The sequence below is a fragment of the Castor canadensis genome, chromosome 18 (assembly GCF_047511655.1).
Source record: "Castor canadensis chromosome 18, mCasCan1.hap1v2, whole genome shotgun sequence".
Lineage (NCBI taxonomy): Eukaryota > Metazoa > Chordata > Mammalia > Rodentia > Castoridae > Castor > Castor canadensis.
In genome coordinates, this window is record NC_133403.1 from 44754889 (window position 1) to 44781459 (window position 26571).

General features: G+C 46.9%; 1 protein-coding gene across 1 annotated transcript in view; it reads left to right on the plus strand.

Annotated features, from left to right (window-relative positions):
• The window catches only part of Tmem132c (transmembrane protein 132C), a 293754-nt gene that overhangs the window by 173485 nt on the left and 93698 nt on the right, over positions 1-26571 (plus strand). Inside the window, exon 3 of the mRNA XM_074060522.1 lies at positions 23938-24084. Coding sequence (XP_073916623.1) covers positions 23938-24084 — 147 coding nt within the window. The remainder of the gene's footprint in view (positions 1-23937; positions 24085-26571) is intronic.

Below are 26571 nucleotides of genomic sequence, written 5' to 3' on the forward strand. Positions count from 1 at the left end.
ATACCATGTTTTATAAAGTGGACGCTGGGTAAACCCATCCATGGTCAGGACCAGCTGAAGAGCTGAGGTAACCTGGCCACCAGCCATAGGTGAGCCTGGAAGGAGGGACCAGTGACATCTGCTCATGGTAGGTATGAAGTCTTTGGTAATTTCTTCCTAAAAATAAAGCATCACACTGACGGCACAAGATCACTGCACTGCTTGAAAGGAGAGTAGAGTATTTTTAATCACTCATCAGCTTCAAACTGAATTCTAACAGCAAGTGACCTCTCCCGTTGTCCAATCACTGCCTGGTCTTTACTGAGCAGAGACCGCAGAAGGAGGCTGAGTGTATGCTATGGAAGGATCAGAAATTGTCATCATTGATGCCAGTGACATTCTGGAGTCTGCCCACCTGCCGAACCAAGGACCTAGGAATGAGTCCTCTGTGGCCCGGGCCTGGGGATGGGAAGGAGACTCAGGAACCTGGGTCATCTTCTCGTTTCTGTGTATTTCCACTGCAGGTGACCAGCTCCTTCTTACACCATTATTTGCACTTCCCTTGAGATCTGTGAGGCTTCTTTGTTGATGAATCCCAAAAGCAACTGCCCTATAAAACCTTAACAGACACTGGCTGAAGGGTGACCAGGAAGGAAGCTTTGCCCCTTGGTCACCATCATAAATGGGCTGGACCCTGGCAGCCTCGTGACTGGCTGGACCAAGAAGCAGGATTTTGTGTTGTTTTAAAAATTACCAAATAACAAAGTTTGCTTACATTTGACCCTGTATCTTCTTCCCGGGCTGCTATCTCTCAAACTCTCTCCTGGCAGGGCTTTCTGCTCCCCACCTCATCCCCTGTTTTTGTAGATCCTCGTAGCCTGTCGTCTAGAAGGCTCTTCACACATTTTCTTTGCCACCGGAGTTGACTGGTGGTGCACACGAAGCTCTGTGGCTTCTGTCCGATTTCCGTCAGATGGATATGGGCCTGGTAGTCCACAGCTCCCACTGACTAGGGCAAGGAGGATCAACCAAATGCATCTCATTGAGCCTGGGGTCATCCGTGGCCAGGATCAAAGGAGCTGGGAAAGTGACAAGATGCCCAGAGGGACAGTGCCAGGGAGGGTCATCCCACGCCTGGCACCTGGCAAAGGGAGTGTGTGCTCAGTAAGCCCCTCCTGAGCTGGGAAGGCCTGTGACTTGATGCTCTGTCCTACTGACCCATCTGTGTCCCCTCTACATTCCAACAGCCCCACATTGTGCTTGGCTGGCCGAGGGTTTCTCCTTTCCTGGCCCTGCTGAGGAGTCCCCAGCCTGGGAGAGGGCCGTGTGCATCAGGAGCACAGTGTGCGTGCCAGGCTGGTCTCGGGCTTCTTCAGACAAGGGACAAGGGGAGAGGGGCTGGGTTCAGCCTCATGGCACAGCCAGGTTGGAGCCCTGCCAGGAGGGAGCCTCAGGCTGTCCACCTTCCCACACTCAGGGCTCCTCTTCTGTGAACAGGTGTTTGTAAAGCCCCTGTGAAAGCCAGGTGCTTACTAAGCACTGGGCACCTGACACTTTGGTGGGGTGGTGAGAAGTCAACCTTGATGCTGAGGGATAGACAATTCCCCCTCACCTCTGACGTCAGCCCACTGCGGGTTACAGGGTCCCTTAGCCATCACTGCTCATGGTTAGACTTTATTACAATGGAGCACACAGAGTCAAACCATCCAAGAGAAGCTGTACAAAGCTCAAAGGCCAAGAATGCCAAATGCGGAGCTATGGGATCCTCCCTCCAGAGGGGGACAGATGTCCTTTCCCGGCCCCATGCAGGGCACTGTGCCTAGGGTGTTGCCAGCATGGGAGATTTGCCCAGCCCTGATGTCACCAGGCTCTGACATCTGAGCATGACTGACCACCTCAGGCTGACCTAGTAGCCAGCGCCTCAGGACGGTGATGGTGGGATCCAAGGCCCCCATCCGAAGGTCCAGTGCTGGTAAACCTCTCTCTGCTAAATCACGTTGCTCCCGTGCCTGTCAGACGTGACGTGCCCCAGGCTCAAGAAGTGTTCACAGGTACTAGAGAAAAGGTGAGATCAAAAAGAATTAACCTAGAAGGTGACACCCACGCACAGGAAATCAATGTGAGTCAATGCCCTGTATAGCTATCCTTATCTCAACCAGCAAAACCCCTTGTTCCTTCCTATTATTGCTTATACTCTCTCTACAACAAAATTAGAAATAAGGGCAAAATAGTTTCTGCCGGGTATTGGGGGGGGAGAGGGAGGGGGTGGAGTGGGTGGTAAGGGAGGGGGTGGGGGCAGGGGGGAGAAATGACCCAAGCCTTGTATGCACATATGAATAATAAAAGAAAAATGAAAAAAAAAAAACTTCAATGTTCCTGCTGTGTTCACGGTGGAGTTTGGAACTGGATAGTTCAAAAGCGATCAAGACAGAAGTCACAGGAAAACGTGCTCTGTGTCCACACGATGACCACTGTGACTGAGCTCCTGGCACCTTCTGAACGCCCTGTCATTTCCTTTCCTAACCCTGCGAGATGCAGGCTCAGTCACTCTCCCCAAGGAGCAACCCACCAAGGCAGATGCTGGACTTCCCTACACCTTCTCCCTTTTCTCATTTATTTTATTTATTTATTTATTTACAGTACTGGGGTTTGAACTCAGGGCCTACACCTTGAGCCACTCCACCAGCCATTTTTTGTGAAGGGTTTTTTTCAAGATACGGTCTTATGAACTATTTTCCTGGGCTGGCTTTGAACCATGATCCTCCTGATCTCTGCCTCCTGAGTAGCTGGGATTACAGATGTGACCCACGGTGCCCGGCTTGTTGTATTTTGAGGCTCTTTTATCGGGATGACAGTGGGATTCAGTGGAAGGAGCACACTGAGCTTGGTGCTCAGTTGGAAGGTCTGATGGGCCCCAGAGGCAGACTCTTCACCCCTAAAAGCACATCAACGTGTTAGGTCAATTATGAGGGAGACTGTTGGATGTGAACAGCAGAAGTGACAATGACAGACTCCGAAGCTTAGAATTCTCCCTGGGCCCTTGTTGTATGATTGCTCATTTGTGACCCTGGGGGTGATCACAGATGGTATCCATTCATTGAAGAAATATACATATGGCTTGATGTTTTGAGACAGGGTCTTACCATGTGGCCTGGGCTGTCCTCAAATTTGCTAGGCTAGTCCAGAACTTGTGATCCTTCTTCCTCAGCCTCCCAAGTGCTGGGATTACAGGCATGCGCCACCATACCCAACTTTAACAAGTATCTATTGAGCCATTGTCGCCCTGGAGATAGAATCGTAACAAGAAGACAAAGTCCCTGGGTCCACATGCAAGTGGGGGACACAGACCTAACACGCTAAGTAAAATAAACATAAGTAAAGCGAGCAATCCGAGTTCCCACAGAATCAAACATAGGAAGACTGTTTACCTGAGGCAGATCAGCTTTGCAGTGTCTGCCCTGCTAAGACAGGGTAGGGATACTGATTTTGCAAAGTTATATAAGTCTTACCAAGTGGATAATTCGATCCCTAGCACACTGGAGAAATTCTTGATTAAAATCAAGTAAACTGTCATGGTAGAGTTCCTTGTTCAGCTAACTGAGCAATGCCAACCTCTTCTCACTTGCATGCTGGTGATAGCCAGCTGATCCTGTTCTGTCCACTTAAACATACTGAGGCCTGACGGAAAATGCTTTAGGAGAGAGGTACAGATAGGTAGCTCTTCTGCATGATCAAGTCTGCAGCCCTACTACCTGCTTTACAAATGAGGATGTGAAGTTATGATTTCAAGAGTAGTGGCAGCCATTTTGTCACCATGAGCACTCACATCCAAATGGGAAAGCCATTGAGAATGGCCAAGAACAAGGGATGAGTGCACTTCTATCTTCCTAATAACAAGCAGCAGACCCAACAGACAGCTTGCCTCCCTTTAGGCTTCAGTCCAACACAAGAAGAAACATCTTAGCCACCTTTGGTTCTGTCTTCTTTACCGTATAAAGTACCTTGGATACATTTTTCAAACAAACACAGCCCGTTGAATAAAACATGAAGATGTCTTCAAAAAGGCTTGATAAAATTTTCATAACACCGTTCTTCATAATAACTGAATGCTGGAAATAGCTCAAGTGTCCAATCAACAGGGAAATAAACGCACAGGTGGCGTACCGGCCATTCAGTGAGGCTCCCCAGAATAAAATGTGGCAGTAGGTGATGGATGCTGTCTTCAGGTGGCCCTCGAGTATGTCATGCTGAGTACAATGTCGGGAACCAGTCACAGCCTACTGGGAGATGCTGGGTTATAAATCGTTCTGCAATGGGCAGTTTAGTCCACGCTGGAGAAAGTCATGACACCAAGTGCCCAGGAGATGGGAGGGGAAAAACATGAAGGGACTCTGGGGTGATAGCTGAGTTCTGACCTCGACAGGGGTCTGGGTGCACCCATGTCTATGTCTGCAAAGCATTCCTGCTACAAATTGTATTTTTCATCGTATTCCAATTTTAGCTCAAAAGGCAGAAAAGAACCTTAAAAAAAGATTGGATTGTTAACTTGCATTCTCATGTTTAGGGTGATCTGAATTTTGACCCCAAAATAAGATTGTTGGCTGGATGGGGGTGGAGGTAGGAACACATGTGATAGGGTCTGGATGGTCGGCTTGTGAGTATCCCCTGTGCAATCCCTGCAACTTCTCCGTGCGTTCTAACTTTCATAATAAACCTGGGGTGCAGGCTCATTAATGGTGGCACCACGGAGTTGTCATCGGTGAAATTCTTCACGCTTTACCCAGCGGCCCTCGCTTGCCATGGGAGGCAGTTTTATGGAAATTTGGACCTCGGAGTTGAGGGAGCGGGTGGGAAGCTGGACTTCCAAGGGCTGAAGTATTTATGCAAAGCTTGGGGTCACATGGGGGAGGAACACCTCAGACAGACAGAAAAGGTGCCTCCATGGCTACCCAAAGTTCAGACGGACTGTAAGCCAGAGACCTCGGGGTTATGGTGCACAGACAGTTCCAGAGAGGAGCACTGGAATTCAGGCTCCAGCAGTTGGGCTCCAGTTTTTCTTTTGGTTACACTGACATCTTATGTGCACCAAAGGCCCTGGGGCCCGCCCAGCCCATCTGGCCCCAGAGTAGATAAAGCTCCTGTTTTCTGGATAGGTGGTTTATTTGTGCAGAAAATGAAATAAAGGGATGACAATGAATGAGAGGGAAAAGGACACACCTGGCATCTGTTCCAGGAGCCTTTGCTCTGTCCAGGGTGGTTTTGTAATTATCTCAGGAGGCTCAGCTGACGGTGCCCTGCTCAGAGAGGATGAGGCAGGCAGGCTTGGAGGCATCTGGGTGAACCCCTGGCCTCTTTGGTGCACTTTGGTGGCCAGGGTCCTCGTGCTTGGGGAGAGAGGCTGCTATTGGAAGGAAGGAGCACCTGTACCCAAAGCCAGGCTGAGGTGCCACAAATTCACCACTGACCTCCAAAGCTGCTTTTAACCAGATTTCCAAGAATCACGCTCACTTCCTAATCTGGCAAAAATTACATGAAGAGTCCTTCAGCAAATTTTTTTGAAATACTATATTTAAAAGAAATCACTGATCAGGTGCCAGTGACACACACCTGTAATCCCAGCTGAGAGCAGAAGGATCACAGTTCAAGGCCAGCCTGGGCACATAGTTTAAGAGACCCTCATCTCCAAAATAAGCAGAGCAAAATGGACTGGAGGTGTGGCTCAAGCAAATCACCTGCTTTGCAAGTTTGAAGCCCTGAGTTCAAATCCCAGTTCCACAAAAAAAGGAAATCTCAGTTTTCATCTTTAGCTTCTATGGAACCTTCTTGAAGTAGCTATTAATATGCATGTCTGTGTGTGCATGTGTTTGCTTGCATGTTGCTTATGTGTGTGCACCTGTGTGCACATGTGTGTGTGTATCCTTATGATTCAGAAACTAGAGACAGAAGACTCCTGGTCTGAATTGCACTTATGTCCTCACTAGCTGTGCAGAGCACAGGCAGATCCCCCAGCCTGCAGCCCTATTCCTCTGTCTTTCACATGGGGACAGTGGTGTCCCCCTGCAGCTTTGTGTAAGGGTTAAATGTGTTCATATCTTTCAGAAGTTGGAAAAGCGCTGGGCATTTCCAGAGCAGAATATAATACTATTCGTTATCATATCTAATGTGCTTATTTTACACAAATGTTAAGTGCCTCGTGTTTCAGTGTGGGGTTAAACATAGAAGGCACAGCACTTTCTACTATCTTGAACAACTTGTTTCTCCCCTCATCACAGAGTCCTGGAGAGCATCCCACATTGGTACAGACACCCCTAACCTTCTGCCCAGAATTCAGTCTATTTTGCACTCCCTGCTGAGACAGTGACCATATATTGTGGTCCAAACTGGGAATTTCTCAGAGGGAAAGTGATCCCAGGACAGCAGGGGCACACTGGGACTGTGCTGAGCAAGCCAGCCCACGTTGCTCCTATGTTTTGCCCTGACCACCTGTCCCTGCACTAAGTCCCAAAAAGCAGGCTGGCTGTCCGGGGTGGGCCATCTCATTTCCAGCAAACGGCACCTGTGTCTGTGCTGAGTGGTGACCATCCAATCGTCCATCCACACACCCCTGTGGCCTTGCACTTCTGTCATCCCTGAGAGCCACCCTTGCCTGCTTGAAGTGTTAAGAACAATGTGTTGCCATTGTTTTCACGTTTGAGTTCTTGCTTCTGGCGAGGGGGGCTCTTTTTCTTCTTCTTCTTCTTTTTCCTCACCCTCCTTTCTTCCTCCTTCTCCTCCTTCTCGTTCAAGTCCTGCTCCCTCCTCTTCTCTCTCTTTTTCCTGTTTCCCTTCTTTGTATTTATATAGGTGTGAATTTTGATACCAATACTTGGTCAAGACATTGAGTGACGGACCTAGTTATTGCCTTAAGCCTGAGGGCTTGTGACACTATGCCTTGGACCCCTGGTCACGGCCACTTTGTGTTTCTCATTGGTAAAGTACCATTCCTTCATCTGTCATGTGGGACTGTGGTCCCTGCCTTGCTCCCGTAGAACTGGGGAGGACAGGCGAGACCCGGAGGAGCGTCCACAGCGAAGGGGACAGTAGTCTGTCATTTTCATCCTCACTGCTGTGAGTTGCTTGTGTTTTCATGAGCAGGATTCCAGGTGTCACTAGTGGAGTTAGAATTAATTTGGTTTTAAAACCTGTGATGTCACACATATCAGGAGAGCACGCTGGCTTTCTCTGGTGCATTGACTGACCACTGGACATGTTATGGACATTTGGGAGGTCTTAGCTCAGCTCAGAGATAGATTAGTGATGTCTGCCTCGGGCAATGGCTGGAGGAAGGACAAAGGAAAACCTCATTGAATGTTTATTGTCTCAGGAAACGAGGTGTAAGGTGCGGTGCTCCCTGGCATGGCTGGTTTGGGGACCACTGATGCAGTCAAGGACTCAGTTCTTTCTACCATCTCTCTTCCATTCTGACTTTGGTATCCTTTTCCCTCTGACCTGTCCCCCTAAGTTCCAAGGTGGCTGCCACAGCTCCGTGCATCACAGCTCCATGCATCAAATCTTCACAAGATATATCCTTGAACTAAAAGGGAAAAAATGTCAGGGAAATTGTTCCCAGAAGTCCTTCTAGTCCCACAGACTAAGCCTCCACTATCATTGGGCAAAATTTTACCCCATCCTGTTTCTAAACCAATCACTGGTGAAGAAAATGGAATTATAGGTTTACTGTAGACTCATCAACAGTCCTTCCTGAGAGCTGGGTTGGGCCAAGCTCCCTGGAAGTCCTCCACCATCCCGTATGTGGGCAAAATCTGGATTTACTGACCAGGAGGCCTGAGGAACACCTGGCAGTGTGGGTCCTGCTGGGTGGCCTCCTGTCTGGAGACCATGGATGCTGTGTGTGATGCTACCTTAGCCAAGTCTTCTGGTCCCCTCTGTTTCCAGCCCTGGATGCTGGCTTGGTAAAACAGGTGCTTCACAAAGCTCACGGGTTCCTTTCCTGCTGCTCAGACCCTGCTGGTCATTCCTGCCTAGGGTGAAATCCTCCTGTAGCATTTGATCCACCTGTGACCTGTTGATACCCTCAGTGACAGGGTCCTCTCCCTTTAAGGTAACCTGCAAAGGTGGGCACAGGACCCCCAGACCCCACCTCCCCTTCATGCATTCAGAAGCGTGGATGTCATCACAGAAGCCCTTACCCAATGTCACATCCGTGAGCTGCTGGTCCTGATGTCACATCTGTGTGCTGCTGGTCCCTGTCCCCAGAGACCATAGAAGATGTCCACAATAATCTCCTCTGTCTCATTTCCACCATACAGAGCTTGTGGACTTCAGCTGGGCACAGAACTACCCAGAATAAAGGTTATTATTTTTAATGGACATGACACACGGGACGTGTGCCTGTTTGAGTGTCATGTCCTTAAAAGATGTGCATTTATGAATATCTTGCTCTTCCACTGGCTGGGATGCAGATGTAATGATGGGTGCTAAAGCAGCCAACTTCAACCCAGAGATGGGAGATATGTGTTCCAAGGGGACTTCTCAACCTCAGCCCTATCAACACTCTGAAGCAAGGTATTTCTTTGTTGGAGGGTGAGGCCTTGTGCCTCCTAAGATATTTTTAGCAGCATTTCCGGCCTCTACCCAGTAGACACCAGTAGATCTCCCTACATTTGTGACAGCCAAAACTGACTCCAGATTTTGCCAAATATTCCCCAAAGCACAAAGTTCAACCCTGCTGTCATTGGAGAGCTGTCTTCAAAGGAGCTGCCTCTGTTCTAAGAGGCAGAAATGAACACATTGGAATCTTTGTTACAGCACCAGAGACTATGACATCCTAACTAATACACCCATATTTTCTTAATTCCCATCAGATTATATAGAACCAACTAGATGTTCAATACTAGACAGAAATGTGCCCTCAACTTTGGCAGACAGCTAGCAGGGTCTACCCCACATCACCCCCCAACCCAGGTCACAATGGTGACCTTGGCTGGATTTTCCTCGTCCATTGAAAATCTAGCCTGTCCTGAATAAAGGCAGAAATTGCAAATGAAGACCAAGAGGAATCTGACAGGGAAACAGGTTTTGCTTCTCTTCAGAGTATTTTAGGAACATTTAAAATCCTTGCAAAATTTAAAAGTCATATTTCATTTTAAAAATCCACATCAACGGCTCCTCTTCCACATCCTCATGCGTAACCGTGGTGTGGCATGACCAGCAAGGTAGAGATGGTGGTGGCTATGAGGGGTCATGGAGGGTAGGGCTGCTTGGTCCTCACACACGGCCACACAGCCTCCATCCAGCAGCTCCTGATGACAGCATTTTCTGGACCCAAACTGGGGGCACATTGACGTGACATATGGCCAGGCAACAGGGGAGAAGCTCTGAACTCACCGCCATCTCCACTCCAGGCTGCGGTGTCCATTCCCTGAAGCTAGTTTGCAGGTCCCTGTGTACATCTTGTCCTAACAATTACCAATGCACATGGCAAAGAGATCACACCATGCTTGGGTTTCACCCTGAGGCCTGCAGGTATTCCAGGAGACACGTGGTTCTGATTCACAAGTGCATTCTGTGACTAGCTCTGCTCACAGCAAAGCAGACTCATGCACCACCTTCTCCCGGCAGGTTTCCCAGATTGCTGGTCAGCCTTGGTGGGAGAGCTGACCTCACTCTGCTCTGCAACCTTTTCTAAGCTGCTTGCTTTCTGTCTGTCTCTCAGGATGTGCCTCTGTTCTCATTTCTTGTTGGGGTCTCTGACTCAGCTGTCGAGGTGTCTACGCTCCACCCCCGGCCCATCTTCATTACTGAAATGTCTGGCACCCTTCCCTGGTGAGAGCTGGGTTCTAATTTCCTTGGCAAACAGAGCAGTCACAATGGCTCCCGAAGGGTTAGAAGTCACCTCTGCGTAGGAAAGATGGAAGGAAGGTTGATCTGCTTTGAGACTGTCGAAGATGATGACTGAGACCTGTTATAGCACATTGGGCCAAACCTCAGCTTGGGAAGGTCTGTTGTCATCGCTGCTGTTGATGCTGGAGGTGACATTGGGCATGGATGAATACTCTTAGCATGGTGCAACAGAATCCAAGGCAAACTGTTTAAGAGGAAAAAGAAGAAACGAGATGACCCAGGAATCCCAGTTCTCAGGGTTTGCATGGAAGGATTGAAAGGAGAGGCTGAAGGAGGCAGTGGGAGCACCCACTCAGAGCAGCAGTGCTCACAATAGCCAAAGGATGGAAACAGCCAAGAGCCCAACAGGTGAACAGACACACACACAGAAGTTGACCGATACATGCAGTGGAATACAATTCAGTCATCAAAAGACAGTTTTGACCCATGGTGTAACAGGGCTGAACCCTGAGGACATTGTGATAAATGAAATAAGCCTGTCCCCAAAAGAAAAATCCTGTAGAATCTCACTTACAGGTGACTCCCAGAAGAATCAAGGAGACAGACAGCAGGATGGTGGTGGCCAGAGGTGGAGGAAGAGAGGAATGGGAAACTAGGGTTGATTGCAGACAGAGCTTCAGTTTTGCAAGATGAAAGCAATCAAGAGATGGAGGGTGGCAATGGTTGTATGGTAATGTGACCATACTTGATGTCACCAAACTGTGCACTCAAAAATGGTTCAGAGCACTTGCCTAGCATGCACAGGACCTGAGTTCCATCCTCAGCACTGCACAAAACAACAAACACAAAAAAGGAGCAAGTGCTAACTTTTATGTGCATTTTACCACATTTTTTTAAAGAGGAAATTTTTTCATTCTGTAAGTTTAAAAGTAGAGCTAGCTTCAGGCAGGACTAGGTCCAGGGGCTTGAGGACACCATCAAGACTCTGCTTCTGTCTCCATTTCTTGGGAAATTTCCATAAGACAGACCAGATGATAGCAGCTCACAGCTTCCAGCAGAACAATTCTTGGAAGGGGCCCTCTTCTCTGTTTCTATGTCAGACACATCTCTAAGGAGCTGAGATTGTGCCAGCCAGAATCATGGCACACACCTGGACCGATGCCCTGAGCAGGGGCACGTGGTGCTGACCAAGAACACGGGCTCAGCTACATTGAGCACTTCAAGACAGGGTCCACGGAGTTAGTGATCTCTGCTGTTACTTGGGAGGGATCATTGCAAGGTCAAGGGCAACTGAACCCTTGACCTTTGAGGTAATTTTGGGGAAAAACTTGGGTATGTGCAGTGCATAGCTCTGGTCCCTATGTCATGATGTAGCATTGGTGGTGTGGATTCTAAATATTACTAATGCCATAGGCAACCCCTGCAGGACACACAGTGGCCATCTGACATGGGTAAGCCACCAGAGCTGGCCTAGCCATGCAGCTTTTCTGCAGAGCCCCCTCTCCTGCCGGCTTTAGCCTCACAAAGCTCACACACTCATTTATAAGTCACTTTAAGCTCTGGACTTTCTTTCTTTCTTCTGTTGTCCAACTTTTTATCAACCAAGAATATAACTCTAACTTTAGAAGGCAAACTCCAGAGTAGAATTCATCAAAAAAGGAAGCTACAAGCAGTAGTTTGTGAATTGGGAGAAGACAAGGAGGCTCGTTCACTCTGCAGTCAACAGCTCCAGGTGACTATACGGTGGGGGTGGTTGTCTAAAGCAAGCTTTGGGAGCTCACATTTCATCATCTTTTTTCTCATGGAAGGGGCACATGTGGCAGCTACAGGATTTCCCGTAGATAGCATATCTATTCCCTGTAAACACAGGGGGCAAGGTTGTAAATGTTAGCTGTGCATTGGCCTGGCTGACAAACGCTGCTTGTCACACTCCCCAGAAGAGGCCTTTCGATTCCTGCATTGCACAATGAACTCTGAGCATATGGGGATGCCCTTCCTAGAGGCATGCAACACAAAACTGTCCTTCCCAATCATTGTCACAACTATGGCTTGACCTGGAAGGAGCCACCCAGGATGACTTGTGGGCAGTGATTCAATGCCCAGTAGCCAACCTGATTCCTCACTGCTAAGAGCAACGGTGGGCTCTCAGTCAGCAGGAGAGGCGCCCAGACCTCAGGAACTCAGACCTTCCTCGGCTCTTAGAGAAGGAGTCCTGATGGTCTCATTCCCGTGTCTCTTGCCAGTGAGTCCTTCCAATCCTTTCTCGCTAGAAAATGGACCATGGGGTGGAAAGGAAAGTCTTCTGCATATGTTTCAAGTACAAAGTCCTTTGAAATGAAATCCTCCACCATCATTATTCCCCCTTTCCTTTCTTTTTCTTCTTTCTCTCCTTCCCTTCTTCCTTCCTTCCTTCATTCCTTTCCCTTCCTTTCCCTTTCCTCCTTCCCTTTGTCCTTCTTTTCCCTTCCTTCTTCTTCCTTCCCTCCCTCCATTTCCCTCTCCTTCCCCTCCCCTTCCCTCCTCTTCCTTATTTTCTTTTCCCTTCCCTCCTCTCCCATTCTCTTCCTTCCTTTCCTTTCTTTCTTTTTCCATGCTCAGGTGATGGTGAGAGATTTGGGCACTAAAAGCCATGGCTTTCCTGAGACAAAACCAAAGCTTACCATGGAGACTTCCCCCAGCACCTACACCCTCCACACAGCTTTCCTCCAGATCACCAAATGTCCCTCTCTTAACCGCTTCTTCAGCTGACTCTGTGAAGCTCACAGCTTTACTGATCAGTAACAAGTGCTCATTGTCAGTGACACCCAATGGTGACTGAATTTGCAAGAGACATGTGACTCCTGTGCAGTGCTAGAATCAGGGATGAAGGTTCCTAAGCCCAGCTGCCTTCTCGTTCTGTCTCAGATGACACCTCTCAGTGACCCAGGCTCATGAGAGGGGTTCCATTTGATGTGTGAACAGGTTCCCTGAGGACCTGAAGAAGCCTCCCTCAGGGACACTGGAGCTCCTGGGATGCCTATGTGTGCCATGGCCACTGCCCACTCATCAGAAAAGTCTCATTTGTCTTCACAGCAGGGCAGCCCACTTGGATGAGCTCACAGGCTGGGATAGTGGCTCTTTGTACCTACCTCAGAGCAGAAAACAGACATTCCACCAGAATGCTGTCCATGCAGAGTTAGCTCCTGCAGAAAGGACTCTGGTCTCTCCACTGTGAATCAGAAACTAAGTCTAAAGGCAGTCAAAGAACAACCACTTGGCAAGTGAATGTTGAGATCTGCTCACAAATGTTTTATAAGTGCCTCCATGAGCCAAGCACTGTTCTAGGTCTAGAAACACTGCAGTGTATGAAGGAGCTGGGAGCAGTGTCTTCATCCATTAGGGCTGTTTTAACAAAACATTGTAAGCTAGTAACCAACAAGATACAGAACCTAAACCATCACAGATCTGCAGGGTGGAATCCAAGGTCAAGGCATCAGTAGATTTGGTGTCTGGGAAGGGCTGCTTCCTGCTTCCTAGATGGCACCTTCTTGTACGTCCCCATATGGTGGAAGGGGCAAAATGGCTCTCTGAGACCTTTTTTTTTAATAAGGGCACTAATCCTACTCATGGGGGCTTCACCCTCATGACTTAGTCACCCCAAAGGCACCACCTCTTAATAGCATCACCTTGAGGGAAGAATTTGGAGGAGACACAAACAAGCAGTCATAGCATGCTTACTCTGATAAAATTTACATTCTAGTGAGAGAGACACAGCAACACTAATCAAAGTGTGTGTTGGGCCAGTGAGAAGACACTGGAGAAAAATGAAGAGAGAGCCCAGGGAGGAGAAGATGATCCCACACTGCATGGACTTCCATAAGACCGAGAGGGTGGTGGAAACACCAGCTAGGCAAATATCAGAGCGAGGCCTTCAGGAAAGGGTCAGCCAGAACAAAGCTCAGGGATGGGACCCATGCACAGCTGACTTGTCATGAATGAGATCCAAGAAGTAGGTGGGAAAACAGACCAGGCTGAGCCTTGAGTGAATGAACCAGGGTCAAAAGGACTTACAACTTGGTAGAGCCAGGACTTGAACCCAGCAGGTGGTCCCAAAAGCAAGCACATACTTTTAATCCCCACACCAATTGCCTGACTGCCATCAATGCCAGAAAAAGGCATCACAGCCCTCTTCTCTCTAGTCACTTTTCGGAGGACACTGTAATGCAGCTGAGAAGTGTGTGAGAGAATCAGAAAGCAGTTGGGGGAGTTGCTGTGTCCTGAAGTGCACCCCAGCATGCTAAGGGTGACAGAAAGATGGCTCCCTGGGACACTGGAGGGTCTAAAGCATGGCAAGACATGGTGCTAGCCTGCCATTTCTTATCCCGTTCTTAGGGTTATTATGGGAGACTTTTTGCTGCCTTGCTGGGGAAAGTAGTACTCAGAGAGGCTTGGCGCTCCCATCACGGGTGAGTTAGTGTGTCAGCCTCATCAAATATTCATGCACCAGCTGCACCAGGTTGTCCTTCCCCTACCCCAGCTCCTCCTGCCCAGCCATCTTGGCTCCCAAGGAAGCTGCAGGTACTTGCTAGAAGTTACTTGTAGAAGCATTAAGAGTTTGATGGATGGCTCTTTTGCCCTTTCTGGTGTTTATTATTAATACATTCTTTTGCACTGGAAACTCTTGACCAAAGAGCAGTGATTGCCTCTCAAGTTAGCAGTTTGTGTATGTGTGTGTGTGTGTGTGTGTGTGTGTGTGTGTGTGTGTACCCTGGATGCTTTTCCCTCCCGTAGAAGGAAAAGCCCAGAAACCAGGACAATGTCATCAAGCCAGCACTTGCTTCTGGACCAGCCATCCCTTTGCTAACAAACAGGAGGGACCCCTTTTGTGACACTAAGGATGGGCTGTGTGTGAGCCCACCATACTGCTGCTTGCTCACTGTGCAATCTTCAGCAAGTTCCTTGGTCACTCTGTGTCCTTTCTTTCTCACCTGTTTAAAAGAAGAGCATAGTAAGGGAATCTACTCAGTGGAGTTGTCAGTAATTCAAAAAATGTAACACATGGCAGACTTAGCAGAGAGCTTGACTGGCATTAGAACACCACGTGTTAGCCATCATTGCTGTCATAGTTATTGGTGAGCCTCTCACAATGGCAGCATGGATGGACCTGACTCAGCCAATTTCCTCACTGCCACAGAACCTAAAAAGTCAGGGTAACAGAAAAGACTCCATTTGGTTTTCTTCTGGCCAGCATTCAGACACAAACAAACATTTGTGATTCTGAATCCAAGCTCATCATTGTTTCCACGATGAAACTCACTGAGACCACAGCACAACGCAGCCCCCCGACCCTGTGCCCACTCTACCATAATTAGATTAACTTTGTGCCGGGACATACTTTCAAACTGACAAAGTTAGACCATAAAAACTCTGTACTCTTCACCTGCTGGAGCCCATCCTTGTGGCCTCAGAGTAGCAGTGCTTAAGGGGCCCTTTTGGGGGCACATGGAATCATTCTGGTGACTGCATGGTGGCTTCTCCCACTTGCCAGACTGGTTGGGCTGGGCTGTCTTTACTTTGCCCTTGTGCCAGGTTTCTCAGCCTCAATACCATTGACATTCAGGGACAGGTTGTTATTTGTGTCTGGAGAGGGGCTGTCCTGTACAATATAGGATGTTTAGCCACAACCCAGCCTCTACCACTAACCTCCTAGTCACGACAGCCAAATTATCTCCAGTCATTTCCAAATGTCACCCAGAGAGCAAATCACTCCAGGATTCCCAAGGTGGGAACCATGCCTCAGAGCACAGCTCAGAGAGGTGCAGGGCAGATCATTTAAAACAGGGTGGCATGAGGACTCCTCTGTGACACGCACCATGGACAGTGTTGTACTTAGGGCACCATGGACAGACGTACTGGCTCAAGAAGAGTTGCAGTAAACTGCTGGAACTCTGCTGGGATCTTAGTTTCAAAGTTAAGGACTTGCTTTGCATTTTCACCCTGTCCAGAACTGAACAGCTTCTCACTGTCATTCCAAAGGGGGCCCAGAGCCATGCATCACTTCACCTTGCTCTGTACAGCCCTCATCCAGTGCAGTACCATTCCCATTAAGAACAATTTATCTGGAAATGTTTGGGTGCAGGTTGACCCAATCTGCACTTTGCACACAGGCACCACCCACAAGCATTCCAGCCTACCCATAAATCATCTCACCACGTTTCTCGATCTTTGTTTAAAAGGAATCCCTGAGGACACAGGAAGAAAGTCAGTGACAATTGAAAGAATAGAATGCAAGCAGATAAATCCATAATGTAGATATTCTATGTGACAAATGACTTAGAGTTTCAAAACTATTAATTCCATAAAGAAGTGGAAAGACACCATTAATAGGGGAAAACAAAGAGGGGGTGAGAACATGACATCCCCATGCTATGTGTGAACCTGGTTTGGATTATGATGAGTTGAAACTAATTATATAAACATTATCTTTGAAATAATTAGGAAATTCTCAGAGTACAGGATGATTGTTTTTTGATAGGTGTGATAATGGCAAAATGATTGTATTTAAAAACATCTTTCCACCCATCCTTTAATGTGGTATTTGGCCAAAGTCTACTGGACCTTGAAGGGAAGGGATACCAGAGTGGTTTTGCTTTTAGAGGTCACCCTCCAAGGGCAGAGGTAGGAGAAAGAAGGACAGAAACTGGATCAGAGGGTCAGGGAATATGCAAATGGGAATTTTTCAGCATGCATAGTTAGACACTGGGGATTTGATGAGATCAGAGCAGTGATTGCCATGTGTGGTGTAGGAAATATCTTCCCATGTAAATCACCCCCTTCTAACACCCTCCAGTTACCCTTCCCCAGTGCTGTGCTGGTAATTTCCAGCAGGGGGCTCTTGGGAGCAAATGACCACCATTTGTAGTTCCTGACATTGCTGGGGGTAAATCCCCTCCCCATTGCTAATGCAGGTTATCACTGTGAAACCACTGAGTAAAGAGCCAGGAAAGGGTGTCAAGTAATACTTAAATACTTAATAATTCCTTCAGACAGACACACAGACATACACAACCTCAAAAGCCTGGGTAATAGAAAAATGTGATCCATAAGTGATGAGTTGTGTTTTATTATAAGTAAATAGGATTTGCATTTGAATAATTGCTGTGCTTAATAACTACCTTGCAAAATTCCTAAACACTGACCATCCAACACACCACTGGTTTATGCTTATCAGCCTGAAGTTTAAAGAAAGAGGACATGGCAGAGGTGTGGGAGGGGAGAGAAGATGTTTCTAGGAGTGAAAGCAAAGAATCCATGCTTGTCTTGTGAATGAGTGTCCCTTGTACTAACTTCTGCAGTAGAGGGGGTGACCTATTGCTGGGAACCAAAAGAATCAGAGGAAAAAGAAGCTCTGTTCCTCCTCCTCAGCTCCAGTTTTCACCTCAGAGTTTCCATGAGCTGCCATTAAAGAGGTTGCCATTGAGATTTCACCTCAGTGGTAGATCCCACCTCATCAGAATAGCTATCGCCAAGAAAACAAATGGTAACAATTGCTGGCAAGGAGGTGGAGACAAGAGGATCCTTATGAACTGTTGGTGGGGATGTAAATTAGTGCAGCCAGTATGGAAATCAGTGTGGAGGGTTCCTCAAAACTTAAAAATAGACCTACCTTGTGATCTTACCCCACCACTCCTGGGTACACGCCCCATAGAGTCAAAGTCATCTTACCATAGAAACACCTGCACAGATGTGTTTATTGCAGCACCATTTACAATAGCCAAGTTACAGAATCAGCCTAGGTGCCCATCAACAGGTGAATGGGTAAAGAAAATTGGTATATATATACCAATTTGGTATAGTCAGCTATTAAGAAGAATAAAATTACGTTGTTTGCTGAAAAAAATAGATGGAACTGGAGATCACATTAATTGAAATAAGCCAGTCTTACAAAGACAGAGAATGTTCAGGATAGAACTTGAATAGTGACACTGTGGATATTCTGCATGTATCTAACTTCCATGAGCAACATCAGCCTGTGACCACCAAGTGTGACCAGGATGACTTACCAAGCTCACAAGAGTGACACCTGTGCCTTCAGATTTTAGAAGCATCCAATCCTCTCCCTGACTTGAAATCCTGAAAACTAGCAGACCCTCTTCCAACCTGCCTAGGACCCTCCCACCCTCACTTCTCAGCTGCAGGTGCCACTATGAATATGGAGCAAGAAGGAGGTGTCCCCATCACAAAGCCTGAGCCAACCTCGTGAGAGCTTAGATGGATGTGCTGAAGGCCCTGAAACACCACTGTTGTTTTCTGTGTCATGTAAGGACTTCTCTAGACAGCTCTCCCTGGGGGCCAGGCTTAGTCATAGCTTACTTTGTTCCTTTTAGGCTGGCAAGTGTATCAGTTTGCCTGGCTACTGCAACAAAGTATCACAGATGAGTGGCTGTAACCCAGAATTTTTCTCCCAGTTCTGGAGCCCAGAAGTGAGACTGAGGTATTGGCAAGGGCTTTTCTCTGGGGCAGTAAAAGGGATATGCCACCCAGGCCTTCCTTCTTGGCAAATGGCAGGGTCCCCAGCACACTCTTATGGATTGTCCCTGTATGATGTCTGCCTCCAACTTGTCCTGCACAAGGACACCAGTTACTTTGGATCAGCCCACACAATGACCTCAATTCATCTTGGTTTTCCCCATAAAGACCCACCTCCATCTAAAGTCACATTCCTCAGTGTCGGGGTTTATGACTCCAATCTAGCTAATAAGGTGGGGTGTTCAATGCCAGACAGGCTACATTGTTTTCCTCTGTAACACTCTGAGTTTTAGATTCAGGTCCTCAGCAGACAACTTTACAGGGACCAGAGACCAAATGGAACCTAAAATTTCCTCTTCCCACTCAGGTGCTCACACATTCCAGCAGACCCCAAACACTTCTAGAAGGAACACGTCACAGGGAGGCGGTAAATGACCAGAGAGATGACTCTGAGGATAGAAATTAGTCTTAACTGCAAACACATACTTTTCTGTGGAACACTTAATCATCCCTGTACTACAACTGAGCCATTGTTGTTTTTAGCCACCAAGAGGAGTATCAGTTGTAAACATGTTATGTAGATGTCACAAGCCCTGTGCAGATGGAGCTGGAAGCCACCAGGCTTGACCCATACCTGGTTCAGGACTGAGGTATCCAGCATGGCAATGAGAACAGCAGATGCTCAATTCTGATGTGACAAATGAAAAAACAATAGCACCAGTGTCCTTCAGCCCTGTTCAGTGTCTCTGAACACAAAACCTTCTCCACAGTGACCATCAACAGCACTCCCACAAATTGGGGACCACACAACCTGGCTACTCTCTACATGGGGAGCAGATAATGAAAGAGACCCTTGGGGCATGGCTGCAGCTGGGCTGCTGGTCCCAGCCCACTGTCCTTCCCATCGTGCATCCATGCTGAGAAAAGGCCTCTCATGGAGCCACTGGCCAACTTGCCTCTCCTCCTGACCCAGAAGCCAGGTATCCTTAAGACTGAGGGTTTCATTCTACAGCCTTGTCAATGCCAGTTCTAGTTGCAAAACTAGTCCCAGTTGCTTCCTTGAAGCAACAGAAACACCCATTTTTCACATAAAAAAAACTCCATTCAACACCAACAGCCTTCTGAATGAATGCTTGGCCATCCTCCCACACCCGTGGCACTCTCCCACACTTTGGAGATGAAGCCAACCACTGTCCAGCTGAAGAGAACTTCTGGTTTCTGTGACCTAAGATTACGCAGAAAGAACAACCTGTAGCTTCCATGAAACCTGGAATCTTGAGCAAAATCCAAATGCAACAAAGCCCACTGCAGAAGGTCTTTATTTCAAGCAAGAGAGGGAGCAGGTGTCCACGCCGTCAGTACAGTGAGATGTTGGCTTCCCCGTGTTAGGAATGATGGGGGCTTCCCCGAGCTAATGTGTCTTTAGATGCTGTCCAGCAAGTGCGAGCTTCCTAATGTTCTTGCATCCGGGGATAGCAGGGTTCTTAGCAAACATTTCACCGTGAGACTCAGGTGTGCTTCCAAAGAGAAGGTGGCCGCTGTGGCTCAGAGGTGCTCTTGATTCCCTGGGGGCTCCTCCCCTAAGCTTGGCAGGAGGAGATGTGGTTTGTCACCACCTCCGGCCCCCAGTTCCCTCATGGCGACAAGCTGGCAATCACATTCTCAGGTTTGTGAAGCCTTTTAACAACTCATTATGGTGTATCTCCTTCTGTTGGGATGTCAGCAGGGGTGTGTGGGGGTGGCCTGTGTGTGCACATGTGGTTTTTTTAAGTGATTGCTTTCATAAAACATAACTTTTCACGTGGTCTAAAACTTTGGATAGTTCTGCATAGTTTGCTGGCAAAACTGTATGTGAACTGACAACTTTAATGACAGAGAACATGTCAGTGTTTGTCAGGGAGAGGGTGGGGCAGGGTGACTAGGAAGGGTGTCACGAGGGAGCTTCTTTGTGGCCATGGAACCCCTGTCTTAATTGTGGTGTGGGTACCAGACTCCATGCAAGGGAGATGACTTCACAGAAATTGATTCCAAAGGGAAAATATGTGAACTGTGCATAAGGCTTGTACTGAGGTCCAGTACCATCCCAAATGTATTTGACAACAGTGTGTTGACATTGAGCGATGATTATGTGTGATACTCAGATAAGGGTCCCTGGAACCCTCCACTATGACCTCCCTGTGACCTTAAAGGGTGAGAGGAAAAGGGAAGGACCAGAGTGAGGATTAGGACACACCCAATGAGAACATTGCAGGCACAGCCAACCAGAATGCTGCTTTCTGCACACCTAATTTGCATAGAGCTTGAGAAAATGGTTAAAAACTTCAGACCATGTCACTTCTTGGGCACTCTGTCTTGGAACCCCTTGCCCAATTCGGGGGGCTCTACCCCCCCCCACCACCACTGTATGCTTTTCTATCTCAATAAACTCTCTGCTTTACTCAATCTCTCACTGTCCGTGAAGTTCACCCTTCAGCTTTGTGAGACAAGAACCCAGAACACCGACCCTCCTTCCAGCTGAACGCCTAAGCCAGCAAGGCTGAGTGGAGGCTCTCAATCCTCCAGCTTCAGTATTACCACAGGGGCACTGGGGGCGGAGCTGGAGGCTGGGGAAAACATAAAAGGAACTCTGTATTTTTGCAGCTTTCATTAATCTCAAACTCTTAAACTATTTCAAAACCAAAGTTATTACAAAATAATGCTGTATATTCAGCTCTGTTTTGCTACTGCTACAAGGCAAAATTCCCCATCTCATATTTTCTTCTGTATCACTAAATGATATTCTGGTGTTAATATTTCCTAAATGTAGGCAGGAACCACAAATTTCCTGCTGTGGAGGATAAATCTATATCACTTTTCTATCCGGGTACCGAGCATATTTTTCTAGATTAATATTCAGTGTTTCTTATAAGTACATGTGTGGATCACAATAAAACCAAGTGTAAAATTCTGATTACTGTTCTTTTTGGCATGATTTCTTATCTTTGGAATTGAAAACTGAGGTGGGTTTATCCTTCTTGATGTTCTGAGAATTTAGCTCTTGTTCATACTCAGACTTCTCACTAGTTATCTAAGTCTTCTTGTGAAATATTTGTTCACATCACATATGTGAGGGAAACCTCAAGTTTCTGTGAAAGTCTCTACAGGCGTCCTGCGCCCTTCATCACCCCCGGGCACCATCCCCTTCCACTGCCTCGGGCCATCTTCCCCCCGTCTCACAACTCCTTCTAGGGCTCCTGCTATGGTTGGATGGAGTGTGTCCCAAGTAGTTTCCCAAGCATGGAGTAAAGTTCTGAGAACTCAAATGTGTAGAAACATGGAATTCATGAGGCTGGATACAGAATCCTGTGTTAGAAATCTCTTCTGTTTGAACAGTCAAGACATTTATCACTACCTTCTAGTTTCCACAAGGCGATCTGAATCCATGCATCTACCCATTACCCTTTCTCTCTGGGTCACTGCGTGCTCCATGTTCTGACAACCAATAACTGTGTGGCTTTGTGTGTTCTGACATCCACTGACTGTGCCTCAGCGTGGTCCTATTTCATACAAAGTGCTCATTGCCTCATGGGCTCTTCCAGTCTAGACTGAAAACTCTTGTCCTGCCATTTGGGGACATTTTCCTGAATTGTATCACTCATGTATCATTAATGTACATTCTGTATCATTAATTATTATTATTAATAATATAATATTATTAAATTATTATTATTATTATTCTGTATCATCCACTTTGTATCATTAATGATACAGAGTGATGTTTTTTCTGTTACTCACACAATGAGCTTTGAAGTCACTCTCAACGTTGGTCTTTCTCCACATTTTCCATCCCTTTGTCTTAATCTCCTGGAGATGTCCTCCCCTTTTATCTATCAACCATCCCTCTGACTCTGCATGTATGATACAACATTTTTTTGAAGAGCTTGTTTTTCCTCTCTGTGTGTTCTGTCTTCACTTCACAATGGCAATATCTTCTCTTCTCTCCACAGAGGTGAGTGAGTGTCCTGTCTTGAACTATCTTCTTTTCTGCACAAACTCCATTTCCTTTAGGTCTAGCCTCTCTGTTTGCCTGTTTGGGTCTTTATCTCTTGAACAGACATCTCTCTGTGTCTAACAGTTCTTGTTTGTTTGCTAGTACAAGAGGGCAGGCAGCTACTTGCTGTTAGCCACTCAAGCCCATGGGTGGCCCTGGCTGATCACAGCCTCACGAAGAGGGGATCTGATGGCTGTTTCAAGTGACCCCAATGTCAGTAACTTTGGATTTGGTGTTTAGGGTAGTGGAGACCTCTAGAATCCTGTATTATTCCTGGAAGGTGACAGTCCAACCTGGAAGAGAAAAAAACCTAGGAATCCCAAAGCTTAGAATATGTAGGGTTACATGACCCTTCCATTTTCAATATGGTGCCTGTTCTTGTTCCCCCAGGCCAGATATAAAGTTTGGACAGTCATTCTGTTGCATAGAAAAAAGAAGTTTATTTGCATGTGACTGCTACATAAACAGATGTAGCTGGAATCCTCTTTATTTTATTCTTCATTCATTCCCACTTTGATTTGCCTGGGACACCATGTCGTGATCCTGGGGCATTTGCTGCACAGTGTGCAGGCTCTCAGAGCTCCTCACGACAGCATAAGACTCAGTGTTAAGTCCTGCTAACGTGTTTTCCTGTAGTGCAGAAACTCCTCCAGCTCCACAGGTCTGTTTCTGGGGCAGCATCTCTTCTCTGCCTTATGGGCTTAGGCTTTTACACACAACGGCAATCCTCTAAGGAAGATTTGGGGGCACACATGGTTGTGCTCAATCCTCTTTTTTTCTCCTCTGCTGATTGATGAGAAAAGTGAGGTCCAGAGAAGATGAGTGGTGTGGGATATGACAGCACGGAGAAGGGCTCTGTGGCTTCCAAGAAAGCCCTGGATTCAGCTGGCCTTTGTGGAGTATGAACCAGGCAAGTCACATTGAGCAGGCTGTCACTGCCCTGGAGAGTGCTGACAATAGCTAACACGTGTTACATGCGTGTTCCCTGCTGTTGACATGTTTGAGTGCAAAGGCAGATATATAATAGAGGTTATTTGTATCCCTTCTTTTTAACAGGAGTAAAGTGGGGCACAGAGAGGTTATGAGTTACCCAAAGTCACACAGCCAGAAATCAGTGACACTCAGGTGTACCCCTAGACCAGGCTTCTCAACCCTGGCACTGTCACCACTTTGGGCTGGTGGGGGGCTTTGGGATGTTCAGTTGCATCCCTGCCTCTCCCAACTGGATGACAACACACCCAGTGCCCCAGTTGTGACAACCCAAAATGTCCCCCAGACATAGCTGAACAACCCTGGAAAGATACAGACACCCCAGGCTGAGGATGGTTAACCCAGGCAGTGTGTCCCCAAATCCTCACTTCACTATGCCCCCTCTTGATATAAGGAAATCCAGGTCCTTTCCTTCATCCTAGAACAGGACAGAAAGCTCATGACGCCCTGGTTTGCAGTGCCCCCACTCCCTTCTGTTCTCCCTGCGCCTAGCGTGGCCACCTCCTGTGTACTTTGAGAATCCAGCTTAGGGCTTCTTGGCAGCTTTTCTAATGCCGTGATTCCCTCTTGTCCGTCTCCATCCACAGAGCCAAGGTGAAGAAAGGTGTGAACATCCTGACCGCGCAAACCAGTGAACCCCGGCAGTGGGACGTGAAGCAGGAGGTGGGGAATGGCGGGAAACACACCACCACCTCTGTGGCCTGCCAGCGCCTGGGCCCTGGAGTGCGCAACAGGTAAGCAGCCCCTCTCCTGGACATCTGCTCCTCACCCAGCCCTTCCTCAGAGGCTCAGCTTAGCCTTGCCCTTGACCGCTGCTAGCCCAGCTGGGAAAGCCAAGCCAGTAAGCTTAAGGCCACATATCTGCAGTGGTTCCATCTGTCTGTCTTCATGGGCCAGACAGCCAACAGGTTCCCTAGTGGTGGTGTTCTGGCTTTGGAGCAGAGTGACATTGTGTTTGCTCTGTCATCTGAACTCTCTTCCTTGGGGTTGTGCCCTGCCTAGATCATCAGAGGACTGTGGTATAGAAAGGTTAGATTTAGTCTTCTTTAGAAGGATTTTAGAGAAAAGGGGTGACTGCTGGGCAATGATAAGATGAGACCTGTAGACATTGTGGGTTATTACTTCAAATAACTGAGTCTAAAAACAGCACGTACTCATTTCAGAACATTTGTAAAACATGCTTATTTGAAGAAAAGGAAAACAATCATATATCAGTATCCCTCCCACCTGAGGAGGACCCATGGCTAACAGGCAGATTCCTTTCCCTCCAGGGTCATGAACTTATATAAGCTTCCATGTACAGTAGATGTGCACTACATTTATTTGTTTTACAAGTTTAGAATTGTGGCATACACATGAAATTTTAATATCCTTTTGTTTGATATTGGAAACATTCCTGACTTTAAATTTTTCTTAAAAACAATTTTAAAGGTGTCATGATATTCTGTCTTATACATTCAGCATAGTGTGAAGAACATCCTGATTTTTTGCACTGAGTTTGCTTTCAACTTTTATTCTCACAGACAACACTGAGTATTAAACTCTCCTCTACAAAAAGTCTTCTCTCCACTTCTTTGGAAAAAGAGAAAATTAAGGTGATCTTTTTAATATGAATATTATGTTTCATCTTTTTGTAGAAATTGCTAATGGAGGGATTTTTTTCTTATTACTACAAATGTGGAAACATCACTATCTACTGTGTATAAACTCTGCAAGGTAATGATGACCTCGTGTGAATTGAGCTAGCGGCATTCGGTATGAATGCAAATGTTTCTTTTGAGGGTGAGGAATTGGTACTGGTGTTTGAACAGGCTCTGCCACTTGAGCCACTCCTCCAGCCCTTTGTGCTCTGGCTGTTTTGGAAATAGGGTCTCACATTTTTGCCAGGCTTTCCTGGAACTGGCATCCTCCCAATCTTAGCCTCCCAAGCAGCTAGGATTATAGGTGTGAGCCATTGGCTCCTGGTTACTTCCCAAGATTTCTTTTCTTTTCTGTTTTTAGTACTAGGTATGGAACTCAGGACCTTGCACTTACTAGGCCAGTGCTTTACCATCTAAGCCAAGAGCCAAGACTCAAGGCCATTCAAATATTTCTTTTAAAATAAATTCAGATTGATATTGAATGCTTTCTAAATGGAATAAAACTTACCCAGTGCATATGTTACCTTGGATGATACTGTTTAGTGAAAAGAGGACAATAATTACAAACCTGAATGACACAGAATGTCCTTATTCTATTTTTAAAAATCTTCTAAGTTTAGTATTTCTGCTGCTAGTCTGAACCTTTCAAGTTGTGATTAGCTCAATAAGCCATACTGACAAGTCAGTTTCCCTAATTCATTCACAAGTTAACCTAATCAAATTCAGTAAAGTTGGCACCATTAATGTCTACATTTCCTTTTTGTTTCTGATTAATAGGCATTAATTGTATTTCTTAATGGTGGTCACTAGGATATTTGAATACATGCGTGCAGGGTACACAGTTGACTACTTAACATCGAGCAGCATGATAACTTTGCAGGGCTCTGGTATATTCTGTCCCTGTGTTTTCCTGAAGAGGTTAGTATTTAGGCAAGAAGTATTACATTACTGGACACGTTTGCTTAAGTGAACATCAGAAACTCACACACACACACACACACACACACACACACACACACACGTCCACTGATCTACTTTGTCTCTAAACTCCTGTTCTTTAGCACAGACCCCCTCCCAGCTATTCCTTTAATAGGCAGCCAGGTAAGCATCTGGTGTCCTGAACAGCTCATGGGTTCCAACAGCAGCCATCACCATCTCGACACCAGAAGGGATGTAAAGCACATCTGGGGATGAAGTTGAGGTGGGGCTGGGGGTGAGTGTCTGAATTTTTTTTTCAGTGGGAGTGGGATTTGAACTCAGGGCTTCACATTTGCAAGGCAGGTGATCTATTTGAGCCACACCTTCAGTCCATTTTGCTCTGATTATTTTAGAGATGGGGGCCTCTCAAATTATTTCCTCAGAATGGCCTTAAACTGCAATCCTCCCAATCTCTGGCCTCTGAAGTAGCTAGGATTACAGGCAAGAGCCACTAGCACCCAGCGAGTGTCTGAATCTTTGACCTTGTGAAAACATGGTCAGAAAGAAATGTGTGCTTGTGTCCTGGTTAAAAGGGTGATCAGAGGCCAAATTAAATCTCCTGAATTGAATTCACATAAAGTCTAACCCTCAAGATCATTGCTG